Consider the following 16,623-nt stretch of genomic DNA (forward strand, 5'->3'; position numbering starts at 1 on the left):
TTTTCACTGCTTGTCTGTATTTTTTCCTGTTTATAAATTATTTCTGCGGTAATATTAAACTGAAACAGAGTAAAGCTAATGTGTAAAGGTTGAAGACATAGTCTGACAAAATATGCCAGCAAGCTGACTGCTTCATATAGCTACATTATTCCTGTGTTTTTAATGTCTGGAGATAAGCTTAGTACTGTGTATGTAGTACATTTGAGATAAATATACTTTAGAATAATACTGACACATGTTGGAAAAGATCCCAAAGTTATTTCTATTTATTTTCTGTTTTCAAGGAGGATGTTGCCCCTAGCCAATCAGGATTAACCAGGAACACTTTAATTATTAGTCAGGCCCACCTAATGACTGCACTTGAGGACACAAGACCATCTGTAAGTCAAGATGACTGGAAGAATTTTGTTGAACTGTAAGTAGTAAATTATGTTACTAAATTTGTATACAGAGTTATTTTTAAATTTCATGCATGAACATTACATTTAGTTCAGTCTTTCAAGAGTTGTTTAATATCAGTGTTCTGTCAAATAACTGAATTATATTATAAATTATATAATCCCCACAGCAGAATTAATCTTTTCAGCACTTCAGAACTATTAAACATTAATAAAATTAAATATGCGTAAGGGAAGCACAATTCACCAGTGTGTTTGTTTGAACATTTGTATTATCTTCTCTGTTTTCTCCTTGTAGTTATTTTGATTGCATCTAGATATTAAGTTGCTTAGATTTAGGTATTCCATTATTTAGACTATTTTATCTTATGGCTGATAGCAATGATGCATGCCAATGGCTCATTCTTACTTCAGCTACATAATTGTCTACATAAATCCCACTATTGCTAAAGGAAGTTGCCTATTTGCCTAAAGGGGACAGCTGACCCTTAGAAAATGAAGGTAATTATGCACCTGATCCAAAGACCACTGAAGATGGTGGAAACAATCCCATTTTTATCAATGGACTTTGGGTCAGACCCAATTTGTACTGTAAGTATATCTACAGTAGCTACAAGAATAATAAAAAAAATCTTCAATTAATTTAATCTGTATTTTTCATATGAATATAACATGCTTCAGTATATTTCAGAAACTCCATGTTATAACTCAGTTTTCTCAATTAGATTATAAATTACAGCTACATTATGTATAACTATATTGCTTTCTATAGCACCAAGAGATTCCTTGCTCATGAAAGTATAAAATATGCACGTTTAGTTGTATTCATATTTTTGTTTGCAAAGTAAAATCATAAATAATTTAACATGCAACTGAATGCTAATGTTTCAGAATACACAAGTAGTATTTTAAATATTTTAGGCCCATCCTGCATCTTTACCAGACAAGCAGTATTGTTGTTGCAGCAATAAATCAGGTGTTTTGGTTTGGGGGATGGTATTTTTGTCTCTAATTTTTTTGTTCTTTTGAGTTTAATAACTTTTAAAAAATGAGAAAAAATACAGAGAGAAAAAGAGCAGTTAATCTGAGGCAAAAGTTCTATAACAATTTTTAATGTTTTAATCTGCATTTACCATATTCACATCCATTGACATGGATATCATTGCTAAATTGCTAATTTCATAGTGACCTGAGAAAGTTGAAGCTGGGAGGGGGGAACTGGTGGTCTTGTCAGGGTTTTTTTGTTTTGTTTTGGGTCTGGTTGAGGAGGTGTTATGTTCAGACCCTTTTGGTGGGCTGCCCTAGCACTGTATTTTGACCCCTGAGTTGATTATCTCTTAGAGAATAGACTCAGGATCACTGCTTTTCAGAGCTTGGGAGTGTAAGAATTTCCTTTCACAATCTGCTGGGAACTTCACATGGATTTGGAATTACAGTAACTGAAATCTGTTGATCTAGCTGAGGATTCTGTGTAACATACATTTTGTTCTATTAATCTTATATATCTGCAGTGTTGCTAATAAAGAGTAAGAATGTCCCATCCTGCAGCAAACATTTATTGGAAGGGACTTTATAGGTAGAAATCTTTCATTAATGCGAATCTATGTCCACTCATAGTTTGTTCCTAACATTGTGTAAAGAGGGTATTTTCTAATATGTACAACTCTTGCGTTATTCATACAGTCACAGACAACTAGTTTGGTCTTCATTGGCATTGATGTGTAACTAATGAGGGTTTTGAAAAGAATGATGGTATCTTATACTAATATGCTATTACTTATATTTGTTTCTAGCTATGAAAATTTTCAGCATCCCAAGAAGAGGAAAGAGCAGAATGGAGCAACTTTCAGACCAGGACAAAAAGTGACTTTAGCCTAATAATTTGTAATGCAATTGTAATCACTAAATTGTAGCTTTAAATGTTAGTTGTTTAAATTATAAGATCAGAATAAGATTTATATTCATATGGATTTATTACTGCCGTGACTGAATGACAGGCTTCTTTGAAATTAATTTTAAGTGTTGTAAAATTATTTGACTTTTTATTTTGCAAAAATATGTCTTCCTACAAATTGATATTAAACATTTTGAGACAACATTGGTTACAATGTGTCTGCTTATTTGCCAATGAAGTCCAGATTTTGAACTTATTGTGCAGTTTTTGGAAGGAATTGATGGTTTTATCAAGCTTTCTTCTTCCTCACAACAAATATGTTGTTTTCTTCACAGCTGTTCTACAGTTGTATTTCTATAGTTGTAATAAAAATCAAATGGCATCCTAAGGTAGATTTACCAAAATTCTGTGTTCAGGAGAAGCATGGTATTTATACAACTTATATGAATACATTTTAATAACTAACAACACTGGAAATATACAACTATATTGAACTATATATGTTATGGTCTTCATAAGTCTAAAGGGGAAACATTCTGTGTGTTCATTGGTAGGTAAGCAGTCCAATATATTCTTTCAGATCAGCTACAGATTAATAGAATTAAAAACAAACCAAAATCTAAGCTTACCTTCTAAAGTAAGAAAATAGAGACAGGATAGATTTATTTTTTAAAAAGGGAAAAGATGCTTTCATTTTCCAACTAACTAATCTGAGAAAGAATTGACATTTAAGTCTGAAGGGACGACCAAGTGGAGAACTGGGATATTGATAAGCATCAGAACATAGTAAATTGTCAGTAAAATGCTCTGTGGAGTCACCTTCATAGTCAGAGTGTGTGGGTTTTTTTTTTAAATAGCATATTGTATTTCAGTGTCAAATATTGTACTAACAATCTTAAAATGAAAGCAAGTTTGCATCAGGCTCCACACTGAGATCCCCTTTCACTCTGCAAAATGAAAGTAGGATTACATACCATGTCTTGCAAAACTTTCATGGAAACTTAACAGTACATACTCCTCTACTTCCCCTCACTCTTTTTAATGAGGAAGTTAATAAATATAATAATGGTATTTTACTTCTTCTCTATCCTCCCCCTCCCCCCCCAAAAAAATTATCTGAGCAAGAAAGTAAGTAGACTGTTACAGATGTGCTGTACTAACTGATGTAAAGATGGTAGAACCTTGATTGGGGCTGTGGGTAATACTTCTCAGCCAGAGGTCACTATTAGCAATAAGCGGATATGAGATAATCTCTTCTTCACTAATCCTTCAATAATAACTAAAAACGAACAGATGGAATGAAACATGTCTACAGACTGTTTTATTCAGGTGTATGATTATGGTGTACAGGGGACATAAAATGGTGAACAAGGATGCCAGTTAGTGACAGGTGGAATGGTAGTGTTTGTGATGTGTTCATTGGAACTAATCTGAGATCACGACACTAATTTCAAGTAAGCCACCAAAAGTCACTGGATAATAATGACACAATTAATCTATATTTGAACCACTGAGTTAAAGTTGAAAGGGTCTGTGCCTCAATACTAATCCCTTATGTCAGCCTGTGCCCCTGATGTGATATATAAAGCCGTGAAGTCAATTGTTTTTCTGGGTGCTTATTATAAACTGTGTAAAAGTTGACCGTAAAAGTTAGGTCATCTTTTCAATCCTCTGTTATCATCTGTCTTGTCAGCTGCAACTGAAATGTTCTCAGTTGCCAGCCATTCTTCTTAGTAGTTGATGGGTATCTAAAGAAACAAGAGCTAAATATAGATGAGATAACATAAGTGCAAGGGATTTGTTTTGTTTTGTTTTTGCTTCCTGAAAAGCAAACAACAATTAGGGAAATTGTGTTTTGTATTGGATTTTCAATTAAGTCAGCACAAGACTTCCAATATGATCCCCCAAAAAAGAGAGCCATCAAACCAAATCCTTCATAGAATTCTTTGCCGGAGTAACACTGTCTAACTTTAGGAGAGTGGATTCTGGGAGAGGTTCAGAATCTCTAATTTATTTCTTTTACAGAATATTGATGATCTTAGCAGTAAGGGAATCTGTCATTCAGCCAAGGACTGTGTGGCCTTGATCTGCTTTTAAAAAAATCATTTTTCATATATAAAAACTTGTGTGAGAAGTAAATTTTCAGTGGGTCACAGCAGAATAGCTGTTTTGTTACACATGTACCTAAACCAGTAAGTACCAGTCTCCTCAAAAATTTGACAATGGGAACGAACAATGAATAAAATGCGGGTCTTGTCCCTATCTGCAGTATAGTTCCAATGTGACTTTCTCCCCCATGTTCACTCTGCATTGGTCAAGAAACCTTAGATGATTTTCAATGGATTCGAGCTATTTGTGTTTTTAAATTCTACTCTGTTTTTGGAGGTTAATCAAGGACACACAGCACTGCTATGTGTAAGAGATCCATCCTGTGCTGTGGTTATCTAATAGCAGCTAATCCCACACTGCAGTTGTATAACATTTCCAAGGAACTTCTAGGAAGTCACAGTAGCCTCCAAGTACTATGTAAATAATATGTAACTAATACAGCATGACCTTGCTTGGATGGTAGAGAGTTACAACAAGCTGTTTGGTGCACAATATGTTTTTATTAGCTGCCAACAGCTCAGAAGTTAATCTTGGACAACTGCAAGGACAGAATTTCTCTGACACCCGTTTGGATAGCAGTCAAAAAACAAGCCAGTATTCTAACATTAACCGAAGAAAATTTCCTTAGCAAAAAAAAGAGGTAATTTAAAAAAAAAAAAACAGAAGTAGTTTAAAACAGATTGAAAGTCTGTCTTCCATTCTGTGGCCTCACAGGAGAATTACTCATATAAGTGCAGCAACGTGCACCCCTTGTCTCAAACTGAGTGACCTTAGCTCGGCATGATACTCCATGCAGCACTGCCTGTTATCAACACTCCAAGCTTGCTTTGTGACATGTATGCTATTATGCAGAACAGAGAAACAAGCACAAATCAAAGACAGTGCAGCAAGGCAGCCTCACTATCACTGGAGAAGCAACTGTCAGCAGCACATCCAGTACCAACATTAGCAACAGAACACATTGCTGGACATTTTAACTCAAAACCAACATCTTGTGACCCTCTAATATACATGAACCCTTGGGGAATTATTTCTATCTATGCCTTGTTGAATCCTGGTAAATCCTCCTTGTAACTTCCATCACATTAAATTTTTCTCCTGGGCATGACAGTGTGACATTCCTCACATATCCAGCCTCTCAATGCACACTGACAGACTCACAGAGATACCTATCTCCAAATTAATTCTGGAAAAGCAGGGGTTAAAATAGCTTAATAAATAAACACGTACCCTGTTTTCTGATACATGGGGCTCAGCAGATATGAAGGTAAAATCTCTGTATAGACAAATGACTCTCCACCTTTTAAGCCACTCATCTGTTCTGGAGGTTCAGAACTCTTTTTCTAAGACCAGTAATAAGGATGATACTCAATCCAAGGTTAAAGTATTGATTAAAAAAAACAAACATGTTGTGGTCTAGCCGCATCCTAGGGTTTTCTTCTCCATGTCAAAAATACCATTGTATCGGCCCTATATTAGGTAAAATGCAGTGAGAACAGTCTGCTCTGCACTTAGTATGCTTTAGCTAACCAACGCACAATTCAAATATTAACTAAGTCAGGTGTGGTCTACCCTAAGTTAGGATGACCCAGCTACGTCACTGACGGGTGTGAAAAATCCACACTCCTGAATGATGCAGCTAGCCTACATGAGTGTAGCAGGTCTAGAATTCTTCCCTGGACCTAGCTACTCCCTCTTCCAAGGTGGATTACCTATGCCCATAGGAGAACCCCTCCCCTTCAGGTAGGTCTACAGGGGCACAGCTGCAGTTTTGAGTTTAGACAGCGCTTTGGAGCTGTGCTCTGGCTCCGCTCCAGCTCCAGGCAAAAACCTGCAGCTCCACTGCTCCGGAGCTGCTCCACGCTCCAGCTCCAGGCTCCGCTCCAAAGCCCTGAGTTTAGACTCTAATTCTCACAGCACCTGCCTGAAATAAGTATTACAGTACTCCCATTTTGCAGAAGAGTAAAGCAAAGCAGATTAAGTAACTTCACCTATTTTGATTTTGCTGAAACTGGATCAAAATAGGACACGTATTCCATAACTAAATGTGTGAATTAAAACAGATTTCGTTATTTCCAAGTTTGGGTGTAGACGAACGCTTAGTGCAGGAAGCTGTGTTCTTCCTGTTTGTTGCATCAGGTCTGAAATGAGAATCTCTGTGACGCTGGGCTAACGTCTCCCTAGCTGCACTACAAGGCGGAAAGCACATTTCCTGTCACTGTGAAATACTGATAATGCTGCGAAGTTCATGTAAAAGGCAGTTCCAACGCCTGTATTTAATCTCCTAACATACCAGATCAGAACCGACCCCGGCCGTTTTGACACAACCCCGTCTGGGCTTGACACGCGTAAGGGACCAGCTCAGGGCGCGGCGATCTCCCTGGGCCCGGCTCCCGGGCGAGCCTCGGGGACAGGCTCTGGCTCCCGGCGATGCGCAGCGTCTCCTCAGCTAGCGCACGGCAGAGCCCCCGGGGCCTCAGGCCGCGCAGCTCCGGGGGAGCCGGGGCGGGGTGCAGGCCGCAGTTTCCGGAAAGCCGAAGTCCGGGCGGGCGGGAGAGAGCGAGGGGCGGTGCTCACCTCAGGGCACCCTGGGCCGGCGCAGCCCCGCTGAGGACGGGGCGGGGCGACAGGTGCCGCTCAGCATCCCGGCCTGGAAGGCGCCGCCTCCCCGCTTCCTGCGTCCGCCGCCTCTGCCCCTGGGTCCCTTCATCCTTTGTCTTCGCTCCGGAAGGGCCGCGCGGGGCGCAGGATGAGCAGCGGCGGCGCAGGCGGCAATGGCCGGGCGGCGGCGGCTCTCTCCGCCCGGGGCTCCCGCATCGCCGGCGGCGCCCGGGGCCTGCTGGACAAAGGCTTCGACTTGTACATCGCGGACCCCTTCGACCGGGAGCGCAACCCGCGGGTGAGGGGAGCCGGCAGGGCAGGGCAGAGCCCCGCTCCCGGCGGCCGGGGAGGCTGAGGGGTCCCGCAGGCTGGGGGCGTCCGTCCCTCCGAGCAGCAGACCGGGGAGAGGACGGAGGGGCCCGCGCCACGGGGATGGGCGCTGCGCAGTAACCTGGAGCAGGTGCCGGGGCTGGGGAAGCAGGCAGGGGACGAGCCATCCATGGAAGCTGCTGACAGGCCCCCCCCCAGCGCCCTGATCTCAGAGCCCCGCACAGGAGTTAAGGAAACTGCGACCACACGGGGCATTATCTCCCCCCCCCCCCCTCCCGCTTGCCCGCACTGGGGAGAGGGAGTGAGCAGGGCATTGAACACGGGGCTCCAGAGTCCCAGGTTAGCACCCTGCCAGCTGGAGCCTCCTTCCTGCCCCTGCGGGGGTTGAGCCGGGCGGGGCGGGGAGATGGGGTGCAGGCGGTGTTTAATTTGTGCCAGGGCAGTTCATAGCCCCAGCGCCTCTGGGCTTGCTGTGTCAGTTATGAAAAAAAAATTCCTTGAGCCCTGGCACCTCTTTCCTTACAGATTAAACACGGTGTGTAGGTTTCCTCGAGATTCCTACGTAGGACTTTAAAACAGCCCCGTGTAAACTGGGCTACTGCAGGGTGACTAAGGAGTAAAGACGCAAGGGGGGAGGGGAGGGGGAGAGGGAGACGCATTGTTGCTGCTGATCCCTGTAGAGGATGGTGCTGCTGAGCCAGTCTGGGCAAGGTGGTTCAAGCTGGTTTGTGCCAGTAATACTATGATGACGTTATTCCCTGATCCGAAATCACCCTAACAAGGAGGTGCTGCTGTTTCCTCTCTGTTTGTGTAGTGCCTGAAGATCATGAACATGTCTGCTGTACATTGCATAATGAGACCACTTCCCTGCCCCAGCAACCAATGTTATGTATTGTTTGACGTTATATTCCTACAGGAATAGGAATAATCAGTGTTCTATACTGTGAGAGCATTCATTTGCCAGAGCACAATTGAATGCAAGTCAACAGTTCCAGCTCCTTTTATCCCATTTCTAGAGGCTAGTAGTTTTTCCTGATACAAACAAGGTTTCTTGTTGTCCAGACCAGAGTGAAATGTGTCGGGCCTTTGGCACAGTTGTCCGCCACAATTGATCAAAAACAGGATGTTAACTTAAAAATCATGAAAGCTTAAAAAATAAAATGTGAGGTTCTCTTTATTTGCCCCCTTGTTTTTGAGCCTCTAGGAGTAACATTTTCAAGCTTTTCTCCACAAATAGGAGGACTAGAAATTTACCATAGTTTAATTTTAAATGAAACTGAGATTCTCCCATAATCACCTGGCTTCAGGAGATGAGGCTTTAAGAAAAGCACCAAATACCCCAAGGCTTTTGATAAAATAGCCTGTCACAGTTATGCTCAACTCTGGCAATCTTTCATACTGGCCTCTGGCTAACAGGTTTGGGCCACTGAGCTGGAAATATGGTAGTAAATATTTCAGGCCCTTCTTATAAAGACAAAGGGAATCCAAACTGGATTATTTTTAGATGACCTCAATTGTTTAATATCTGTAATTTTCTTTCAGGGCATTTTGAATTTGGGAACAAGTGAGAACAAACTTTGCTATGATTTAATACAGGAAAGAGTAAGTGGATATGAATAATTTGGAATTATGGATTTTGACCTGTAGAATGGTATTGCAGCTGGTCAGTTGAATTTTAATAATGTGGTGTTTTACAGATGAATAATTTAGAACAGAATAAATAATGCCTTTAATTATCTCTAGTGAATTGATAGCGTTATGAAAAACAACTTTTTTAACTACCGTGCTTTATACTTAATATTTGTATATTATAGTCAGATACACTTAGCAGATAACACTTAACAATGAAAAGTGTTGCTCTGGCTGAGGGCCAAAACCATTTTCTTTGAAATTTGCCTAAGCAACGTCATTCAGATTTTTAAAAAATCTTCAATCCCAAGTGTTTTTTATGTTTAGATAGAAATAATTTAAAGTATTCTTCTCATTTAATCAAAAAAAAATTTCCAAACAGTTTTTTTTGCTTATGAGAGAAATTACTGAGTACACTATCATATGGTTTGATTCTCTCCTGGTGGAGCAAACTCTTACCTAGAATGGAAAGCACTCTTTATGTTGGAATTATGAATTGATTTTAAGCAAAACTATAAAAAAAAGTGTGTAATGTTTTGTATACCAGTCCAGATGTCAGGCTGCAGTGCTGCACAAAGACCATTTCTATTATCTGAAAAATACTAATATAAAAATGGCACCTTTTTAAAGTAAGAAAGTAATTAAAAAAATCAATTAGCTCTGCTTAGCTAGCACAGCTATGGAAGAATAAACTAGATTTTATTTTGGGTCACACAGCAGCAAAATTAATTTCCAATTGTAGGGCCAGCTTGTGCTTTCATTTAGATGACTTGTTCACACCTACTAAAAGTCACTGAAATTGCACGGATGCAGTTTATTCTGCAGAATATTTATTACTGATGTCAGTGCTTGATTTGTAGATCTGAAGGTGAGTTGGCATGCCTGACAATTTGGGAGAGGAAATGTTGTTTTTTTAATAACATGAGATCTGTGCAAATTTTAACTGGAAGTAGTTGGCCCAGTAAATACAGAACTGCACATTGTCTTTATTAGTCGCTTTCAGATTAGCTTCACGTTTTAAAATAAAAAAAATCTAACCCAGTTGCTTTGGCTATTTCTTAACTGTACCAGGTAAAAATATTAGTTCCTTCATAACCAACTGAGAAGCAAAGTTCCCTGTAGGCTGCTGCGCAGTCATGCAGCTTATTTAGCACCGCACAGGCGCTCAGGAAACCAGCCTAGCCAACTGACCAAGCAAGTGGCACACCATAGGCTCCAACTTCCCCTCTAGCTGTGGGGTACACGACTCTTCCCATGCTCCACCCCCATTCCATCCCTTCCCCCAAGTCCCCACCTACCCCGACACTTCCTTCTCCACCCCCATCCCACCTCTTCCCTACCTCGTCCCCCAGGCAGCTGTTTGCAGCATGCGGGAGGCGCTGGGAGGGAAGGGGAGGAGTTGTTCAGTGGAGCCACCGGCAGGCAGGAGGTGCTGGGGGGGACGGGGGAACTTGGCTGCCAGCAGCACCCACTAGTTTTCCTCTGTGGGTGCTCCAGCCTACGGAGTCAGCACCTATGGGGGTGCCCCTCCCCCGGCCCCAATTCAGCCCCGGACTTGTCGCGTCTAGGGGAGGGGAGGCTTGAAGTCAGCCCCAGCCTGGTCCTGCTGCAGCTGGGGATGGGGCACCTATCCCCCGGCCCCAGCCCAGGTGCTGCAGAGGGGAGAGAGAGCTGGGAAGAGTCCTCTCTCCCCGCCTTAGCCCTGGAGCACCCTTCTGCACCCCAAACCCCTCATCCCTGGCCCCAGCCAGAGTCCTCACCCAATGCACCCCAACCCTCTGCCCCAGCCTTGAACCCCTCATCCCCAGCCCCCCTCAGAGTCTGCACTCCAAGCCAGGGCCCTCATACCCCTGCACCCCAACAACCCTCTACCCCAGCCCTGAGCCCTCTCCCACACTCCGAACCCCTCAGCGCCCCACCACATTAATTTTGTTATGTGCACCAATATGAAGGTGACGTGTCACACATCACCTCCACATTGGTGCACATAACAAAATTCATTCCGCACATGTGTGGGAAAAATTAGAGGGAACACTGCTGAGAAGGTAATTTAAACACAATTGACCTTTAATTTTTAAAATAATGCTGCACCTCCTGTAAATATTAAAAGAAAATGGTGGGGATTTGGGTGTGTCCTCAAACAGTAATTATAGAATCTCTGAGATTAGTACTAGTATATTTTCACTCAACAATGTGTTGGATTTAACCAGGACAGAACAGTCCTTACATAACTTTTTTCTGATCTGAAGAAACTGCTGATGAGCATCTTGCAAATAAAGAGATGGAAATTTGAACTGGGAAGATGGATGTAACTCTTGAATATTAAGATTTTTCATCTCCCCATTGTTACAGAATGATATTAGATTGTCATGTGGTTCAGTAGAACACAAGCTCATAGGTAAGAATATGTTTTTCTACAGTATGTTTTTTACGTCTTTCTGGTTTTTATGTTAACAGCTCACAAGATCTGACATGAACTATCTGGAACCTCACCTTTTGCAATATTCTGATCCACAAGGCATTGAAAGGTATGAAGTTATTAAAATATTGCCTCCTTTTCACATTTTGGTGTGGTTTCATTTAATCTACAAACCCAGGGTTTATACCCAGTTTAATATTAGCTGCTTGTTCTGAAGATGTTTTTCTGTTTCCTGTTGGTTTTAAAGAGTTACTTTCCTGTTTTTTTTTCCAGCTCCTACGATCTTTACCCTACCACCTCCCTCCCTAAAAAAGCATGATACCTTGCATATAGTCAGGGGAGAATGCTGTGGAGGTCCTTTCACATCTAGTAGCAGTAATTCTCACAGGCAAACTCTGGCAGTGAACAGTTAAGCTAGAACTCTGTGTTCTTCAGAGACAAGCTCAGGGTGAATGCTGATCCTGCAAATATCAGTGGGAATTTTGCCATTGACTTGAGTGGGGCCCACCTGAGAATATAATCTTAATTTACTCAGATTTCACTGATTTTTGTTGCACTAATTCTTGGGTTCCTTCCAAAACCAGGTCCCAACGGTGGAGTGCGTGCAAAGATACATCTGCTTTTTCTAGTTATTTTTTCATACAGATATCATATTTCTGGGGTGGCCAAACTTATTGATCCTCCAAGCCGCATACAGTAATTTTCAAAAGTTTGAGAGCCAGGTATGCCTGCTGGAGCTCAGGGCTTCAGCCCTGCAGTGGAGTGATGGGGCTAGGGCCTTCTGCCCTGCAGGGAGGGAGGTCTTGGGGTTTCAGCCCTACTCCTGCTGAAGCCCCCAGCACCAGCATGTATGCCCCGTGGGCTTGAAGCCCTGAGCCCCTGCAGGGCTAAAGCCTCTAGACCAGCAGTTCTCAACCTGCGACCACATGCGGCCCAATTAGCACAGAGCTGCAGCCCAGATGTGTGCTATAAGAATTAAAAAATTTGCCACTCTGGTCTGGCAGGGGGCGGGGCTGGCTGAGGGTGTGAGAGCGTAAGGCAGCCTGCAGGAGCACTTCTGCCAGCAGGGGGCTGGCAGGTACTGCAGGGGAGCGGGAGAGTGGGTCTCTGGGCAGGTTCGGGGGGGGAGACTCTCAGCAGTGAGTGGATGAGGCACTGGGAACTAGGGGTTTGTGGGGATGCTGCAGCACCCCCAGGTTTTAGGTGGGGCTCTGCTCCTATCCGGTTCCTCTGGCCTTGGCTGCTAGCCCGTGCCCAGTGGTCCACTCCTAGCTACCCAGCGCGACGGGACTTGGGTCCTGGCTGCCCGGCCCCATGTGGCAGGGTCCAAGGTCCGGCTGCCCGGCCCCGTGCCCAGGGCTCTACTCCTAGCTGCCCAGCGCAGCGGGACTTGGGTCCTGGCTGCCCAGGGCTCCACTCCTGGCCCTGCTCTGTGGAGGAGTCTCTGGGCGGGCTGTGGGGCAGGTATTTTGGGGGGAAGAGGGCGTTGTGAGCTGCACTTTAACTGTAAAAGAGCTGCATGAGGCTCGCAAACCGCAGTTCAGCTTCCCCTGTCATAACTGATCCACATTTATTAGAATTCTGCACCAGACAGTTTTAGTGGGAAAGAGCCTATCCAAAGCAACCTAGACTGTGGAAGCTACATTTGCTGGCTGCCCTTCACACCAGCCTGTTCATTTTGGCCTACTGCATGTCTCCACCTCAAGTACTGTAACAAGCCAGACATCTTCGTTGACTGAACTTAGTGGAACCAAAATTTGTCCATCTTTCATGAGAGTAAAAGTGTATCATGTTATTTGTCCTATTCTAGATAAAGTCTATTCTATGTATTTTGATCTTTTTGTAAGAAGAATTATGTAATGCAAAGTGTTTTAATTTTGCATTTCAGCTTCAGAGAAGAAATTGCCAAATTTCTCACTGAGTATGCCAAAGCTCCAAAAGCACTGAATCCAGAGCATGTAAGAAACGAGTGCTTCATCTCTGCATCTTGCTTTTTTTAGCTATAGATATTTTCTGTACAGATTTGCTTATCTTTTAGAAGGTATTATAAAAGCATTCCCAGATGTCTTATCAAATTTAAAATGTTCTGGATTGCAAACACATGAAACTAGTTACAAACCCACTTAGTATGAAGAACTTATGCTATTGTTCTTTGACCCTTAACTGATCTTAAATTCATAAAGTTCTAGGGCCCATATGCTCCAGATTTATGTTGCAGAGAGGAGCTATAACCATGAGGAGGAAAACTGTAGGTTGGGTTCTGAAGGGGTTAGGGAGTTATGGTTGGGTTCTTTCCACCCCCTTTACTGCCATGGAAAAATGGTGTATGGAGACTATGACTAGGGTAGGAGGGAAGTAGTTATGTCTCCCCAAATCATTTGCATATGTTTCAAATGTAGAGTAATAGCTTGTGTATTTATGTATAACAAAATGACCACTAAAATTCTGCCAGTGGTTATTATGTTAAACTCTTATTGACTTTAGCTGGGAGTGGCATATTCACAGTAACAAGATATGGCTGATAAAAGCTTCATTTACTTCTGGGCTCTGATATTGTAGGCAACAATATATCAAGACTTTTCTGTCCATCTCTGGATAGTAGGTGTGTAGCACTTGTGATGCCTGAGTTAACCCACCTCCAGCTTTTTGGAGGTAGAAGGAGCTTTCTGTATCTTCACCTCTTTCTTTCTCACACACAGCACCATTGAGCCTCTGGACTGTTGGAAAGAAGGCATTATTGCAGGACTGCACATTTTGGAAAAAAAAACTTTCCAAACAGAGATGCTTATAAATCTTTCCTCTAAACCCAACTTTAGGCCTCAGTGCTGCTGCCCATGTGTGATGTGCATGCAGGTTCCATTTAGAAGGCTGTTGACTTTTTTTAAACCAATAGTGCAAACCACCTTTATATTTTTTAATTTATTTTCAAAATATTACAAACTGTGAAGCTGGGGTTTACAATGAAATCCATTAAAAAACCTTAACTTTAGCAGCACGACCAACTTGGATATCATATATAAGACTCTAGTTTGCAAGATCAGAATCTTGCTTTACAATAATGGTTGCTTTTTAATAAAGTTCTTATCAAATCCAATCTTCTTTACTTTTCTAAGTATTACCTTCTAACCAGTCACAAAGGTGTTGGTAGTTCTGTTGATACCATTTTGTCCACTTGTTTCAGATAGTTGTTATGAATGGCTGTTGTGCTGTCTTTGCTACCCTTTCAACTGTATTATGTGATCCTGGAGGTAAGCTGAAAAATAAATTTTCTTAATCTGAAAGCATTATATATACAGGTGAATTTCATTTTTTTTTTTTGGTAACTTAATGAATGTGTGTCATCCACAGTGGCAGTAAGTAGCCTTTGCATTTATTTATTGTATTTATATTAAAAGTGATAAAAGACACCTATCCAAGGCTCTAGTTGCCCTGAAATATTAATTACAAAAATCCCAGAAGCATTAAAATAATAATTCCAATAGAAATCCAACTAGCCACCTACAGAGATTCGTTTTCACCACTTCATTATTGCAGAAAGCATATCCTTAGTCCTCTCCGAAATCCCTGTCAAACATCTCTTTCAGTATGCCTGAAAGATCACAAAATCTGGGCTAAAATTTGGATAATGGGAGGGAGCAAATTCCAGAGTCTCAGAGCCCTCACAGCGAACACCCTGCCAGCCTCCTCCTCTCTGTTATAGTGAGAGTACCCCTCTCTGGCACCTATAAGATGTAAACTTTGGGGACAAGCACTGTTGCTGAATGTTCTGAAAATGTATGGAAATGTAAGTTTACAGTGTTAAAAGAAATAGTAGTATACAGATTAATCAAAATGACAAAAGTTACTTCTAAACTTTGTTTACATGAACCACAAAAAATATTGACTGCAAATGATAAATGCAGATATAAATTAAATAATATGAATATGCTACCCTGGAAATACTGCAGTATGTAGGAATAAGTAGGATACAAGGAATAGAAGATCTACTTATATCATTGCAGCACCTAAATGAGGATGGGGAGAGGGAGGAGGGAATGCAAATCTTGGAATCAAGCCAGTGGCTATGTGTATGTTTCAAACCACTGGTTGTAAAGTTCTGAGTGTAGAACATCATGACAGCAATAAAAACTTAAATAATAAGGGAGCTGCATGGAAGGAGCTACCTTAAAGGATGGAAAAGCAAGAACATCCATTTGAAAAGGAAGTGACTGTATTGTATCTGGCAATACACAACTAAGATGCTTGGATACCACAGTGAATGGTGCAGAAAAAATCTATATACTGTGTAAAAGATCAAATGGGCATTATAACATGCGGGATACTGGCAGCTGAGTATAATACAGAAAAAGTAAGTAAGATTCACAGCACTTACCTGAAGCAAAGATGGCAACAGTTGAATATTAACAAAATGATAATTTAAGCACACACTAGTCATATGCCACTTTTGATATTAAAGAAACACCCAGTGGGTCAGGTCAACTTCAACTTATGCTTCATAAGTGGTTATCAAAATAGATATTGAACTAAAAATGCAAAGGAAAAAGGCAGAATATGACTCAGCAAATGAACAAATTGCTTTATGCTTGGTATCCGTAGCCATTCACTTTAGGGTGCAAAGTAGATGGTGAGAATAGATTGGATATAGATCTCTTGGAAACAACAGATTCAGTCTGTTAATGTATAGTGACGTAATTGATGATGGGAATATTTAATATTACCTCTTATTTGCATTTTTGGTTTAGATGGGTACCTTATTCCTACTCCATATTATGGTGGAATAAATTCAAAAACCTGGCTGTATGGTGGAATACAACCTGTCCATGTGCCCTTGTTTAGTGAGGTAAAACTTCAGTTTATTAAAGACTGTATTATATGTACGTACAAAAATGTATGTTAAAGAATTTGAATGACAGTTTCACAGGGAGCATCAAAGCACCAAAATACCACAGATTAAAGCAGGCATGGAAACTGAAGTAGCCTCTTATCTTTTGATGTTTGGAGTGTTGTAGCTGTGTTGGTCCAGGATATTTGAAAGACAAGGTAGGTGAGATCTTATCTTTTATTTAACCAGCTTATGTTGGTAAAAGAGCGAAACTTTTGAGCTTACATATAGCTCTTCTTCAGTTCTAGACTCTGTGTAAGCTCAAAAGTTTCTCTCTTTCACCAGCAGAAATTGGTCCAATAAAACATGATCTCACCCACGTAGTCTCTCATCTTTACAGGAAGACTATCTTGTTCAGGTT

General features: G+C 41.6%; 2 protein-coding genes and 2 long non-coding RNA genes across 9 annotated transcripts in view; 2 read left to right on the forward strand and 2 right to left on the reverse strand.

Annotated features, from left to right (window-relative positions):
- The window catches only part of PEX1 (peroxisomal biogenesis factor 1), a 49,571-nt gene extending 47,075 nt beyond the window's left edge, over nt 1-2,496 (forward strand). For all 3 annotated transcript variants that reach the window (XM_045006639.1, XM_045006641.1, XM_045006640.1), the window contains 2 exons: nt 285-415; nt 2,192-2,496. In XM_045006639.1, the coding sequence (XP_044862574.1) occupies nt 285-415; nt 2,192-2,276 (216 nt within the window). In that variant the 3' untranslated portion in view covers nt 2,277-2,496. The remainder of the gene's footprint in view (nt 1-284; nt 416-2,191) is intronic.
- LOC123364471 overlaps nt 1-7,219 on the reverse strand; it is a 38,741-nt gene extending 31,522 nt beyond the window's left edge. The window contains exon 1 of one of the 3 annotated variants that reach the window (XR_006577119.1): nt 6,695-7,219. This is a non-coding gene — a long non-coding RNA (uncharacterized LOC123364471). The remainder of the gene's footprint in view (nt 1-6,694) is intronic. The other 2 variants (XR_006577118.1, XR_006577117.1) reach the window with 2 other exon arrangements.
- Nucleotides 3,832-16,623, forward strand: part of LOC123364468 (1-aminocyclopropane-1-carboxylate synthase-like protein 1) — a 37,585-nt gene continuing 24,793 nt past the window's right edge. Inside the window, exons 1-6 of one of the 2 annotated variants that reach the window (XM_045006643.1) lie at nt 3,832-3,882; nt 8,875-8,934; nt 11,419-11,489; nt 13,269-13,338; nt 14,562-14,628; nt 16,123-16,220. In XM_045006643.1, the coding sequence (XP_044862578.1) occupies nt 3,847-3,882; nt 8,875-8,934; nt 11,419-11,489; nt 13,269-13,338; nt 14,562-14,628; nt 16,123-16,220 (402 nt within the window). In that variant the 5' untranslated portion in view covers nt 3,832-3,846. Of the gene's footprint in view, nt 3,883-7,086; nt 7,301-8,874; nt 8,935-11,418; nt 11,490-13,268; nt 13,339-14,561; nt 14,629-16,122; nt 16,221-16,623 lie in introns of those variants that run through there. The other variant, XM_045006642.1, reaches the window with a different exon arrangement.
- LOC123364472 overlaps nt 14,448-16,623 on the reverse strand; it is a 32,537-nt gene continuing 30,361 nt past the window's right edge. Inside the window, exon 3 of the long non-coding RNA XR_006577120.1 lies at nt 14,448-14,633. This is a non-coding gene — a long non-coding RNA (uncharacterized LOC123364472). The remainder of the gene's footprint in view (nt 14,634-16,623) is intronic.

This window comes from Mauremys mutica, chromosome 2 (assembly GCF_020497125.1).
Source record: "Mauremys mutica isolate MM-2020 ecotype Southern chromosome 2, ASM2049712v1, whole genome shotgun sequence".
Lineage (NCBI taxonomy): Eukaryota > Metazoa > Chordata > Testudines > Geoemydidae > Mauremys > Mauremys mutica.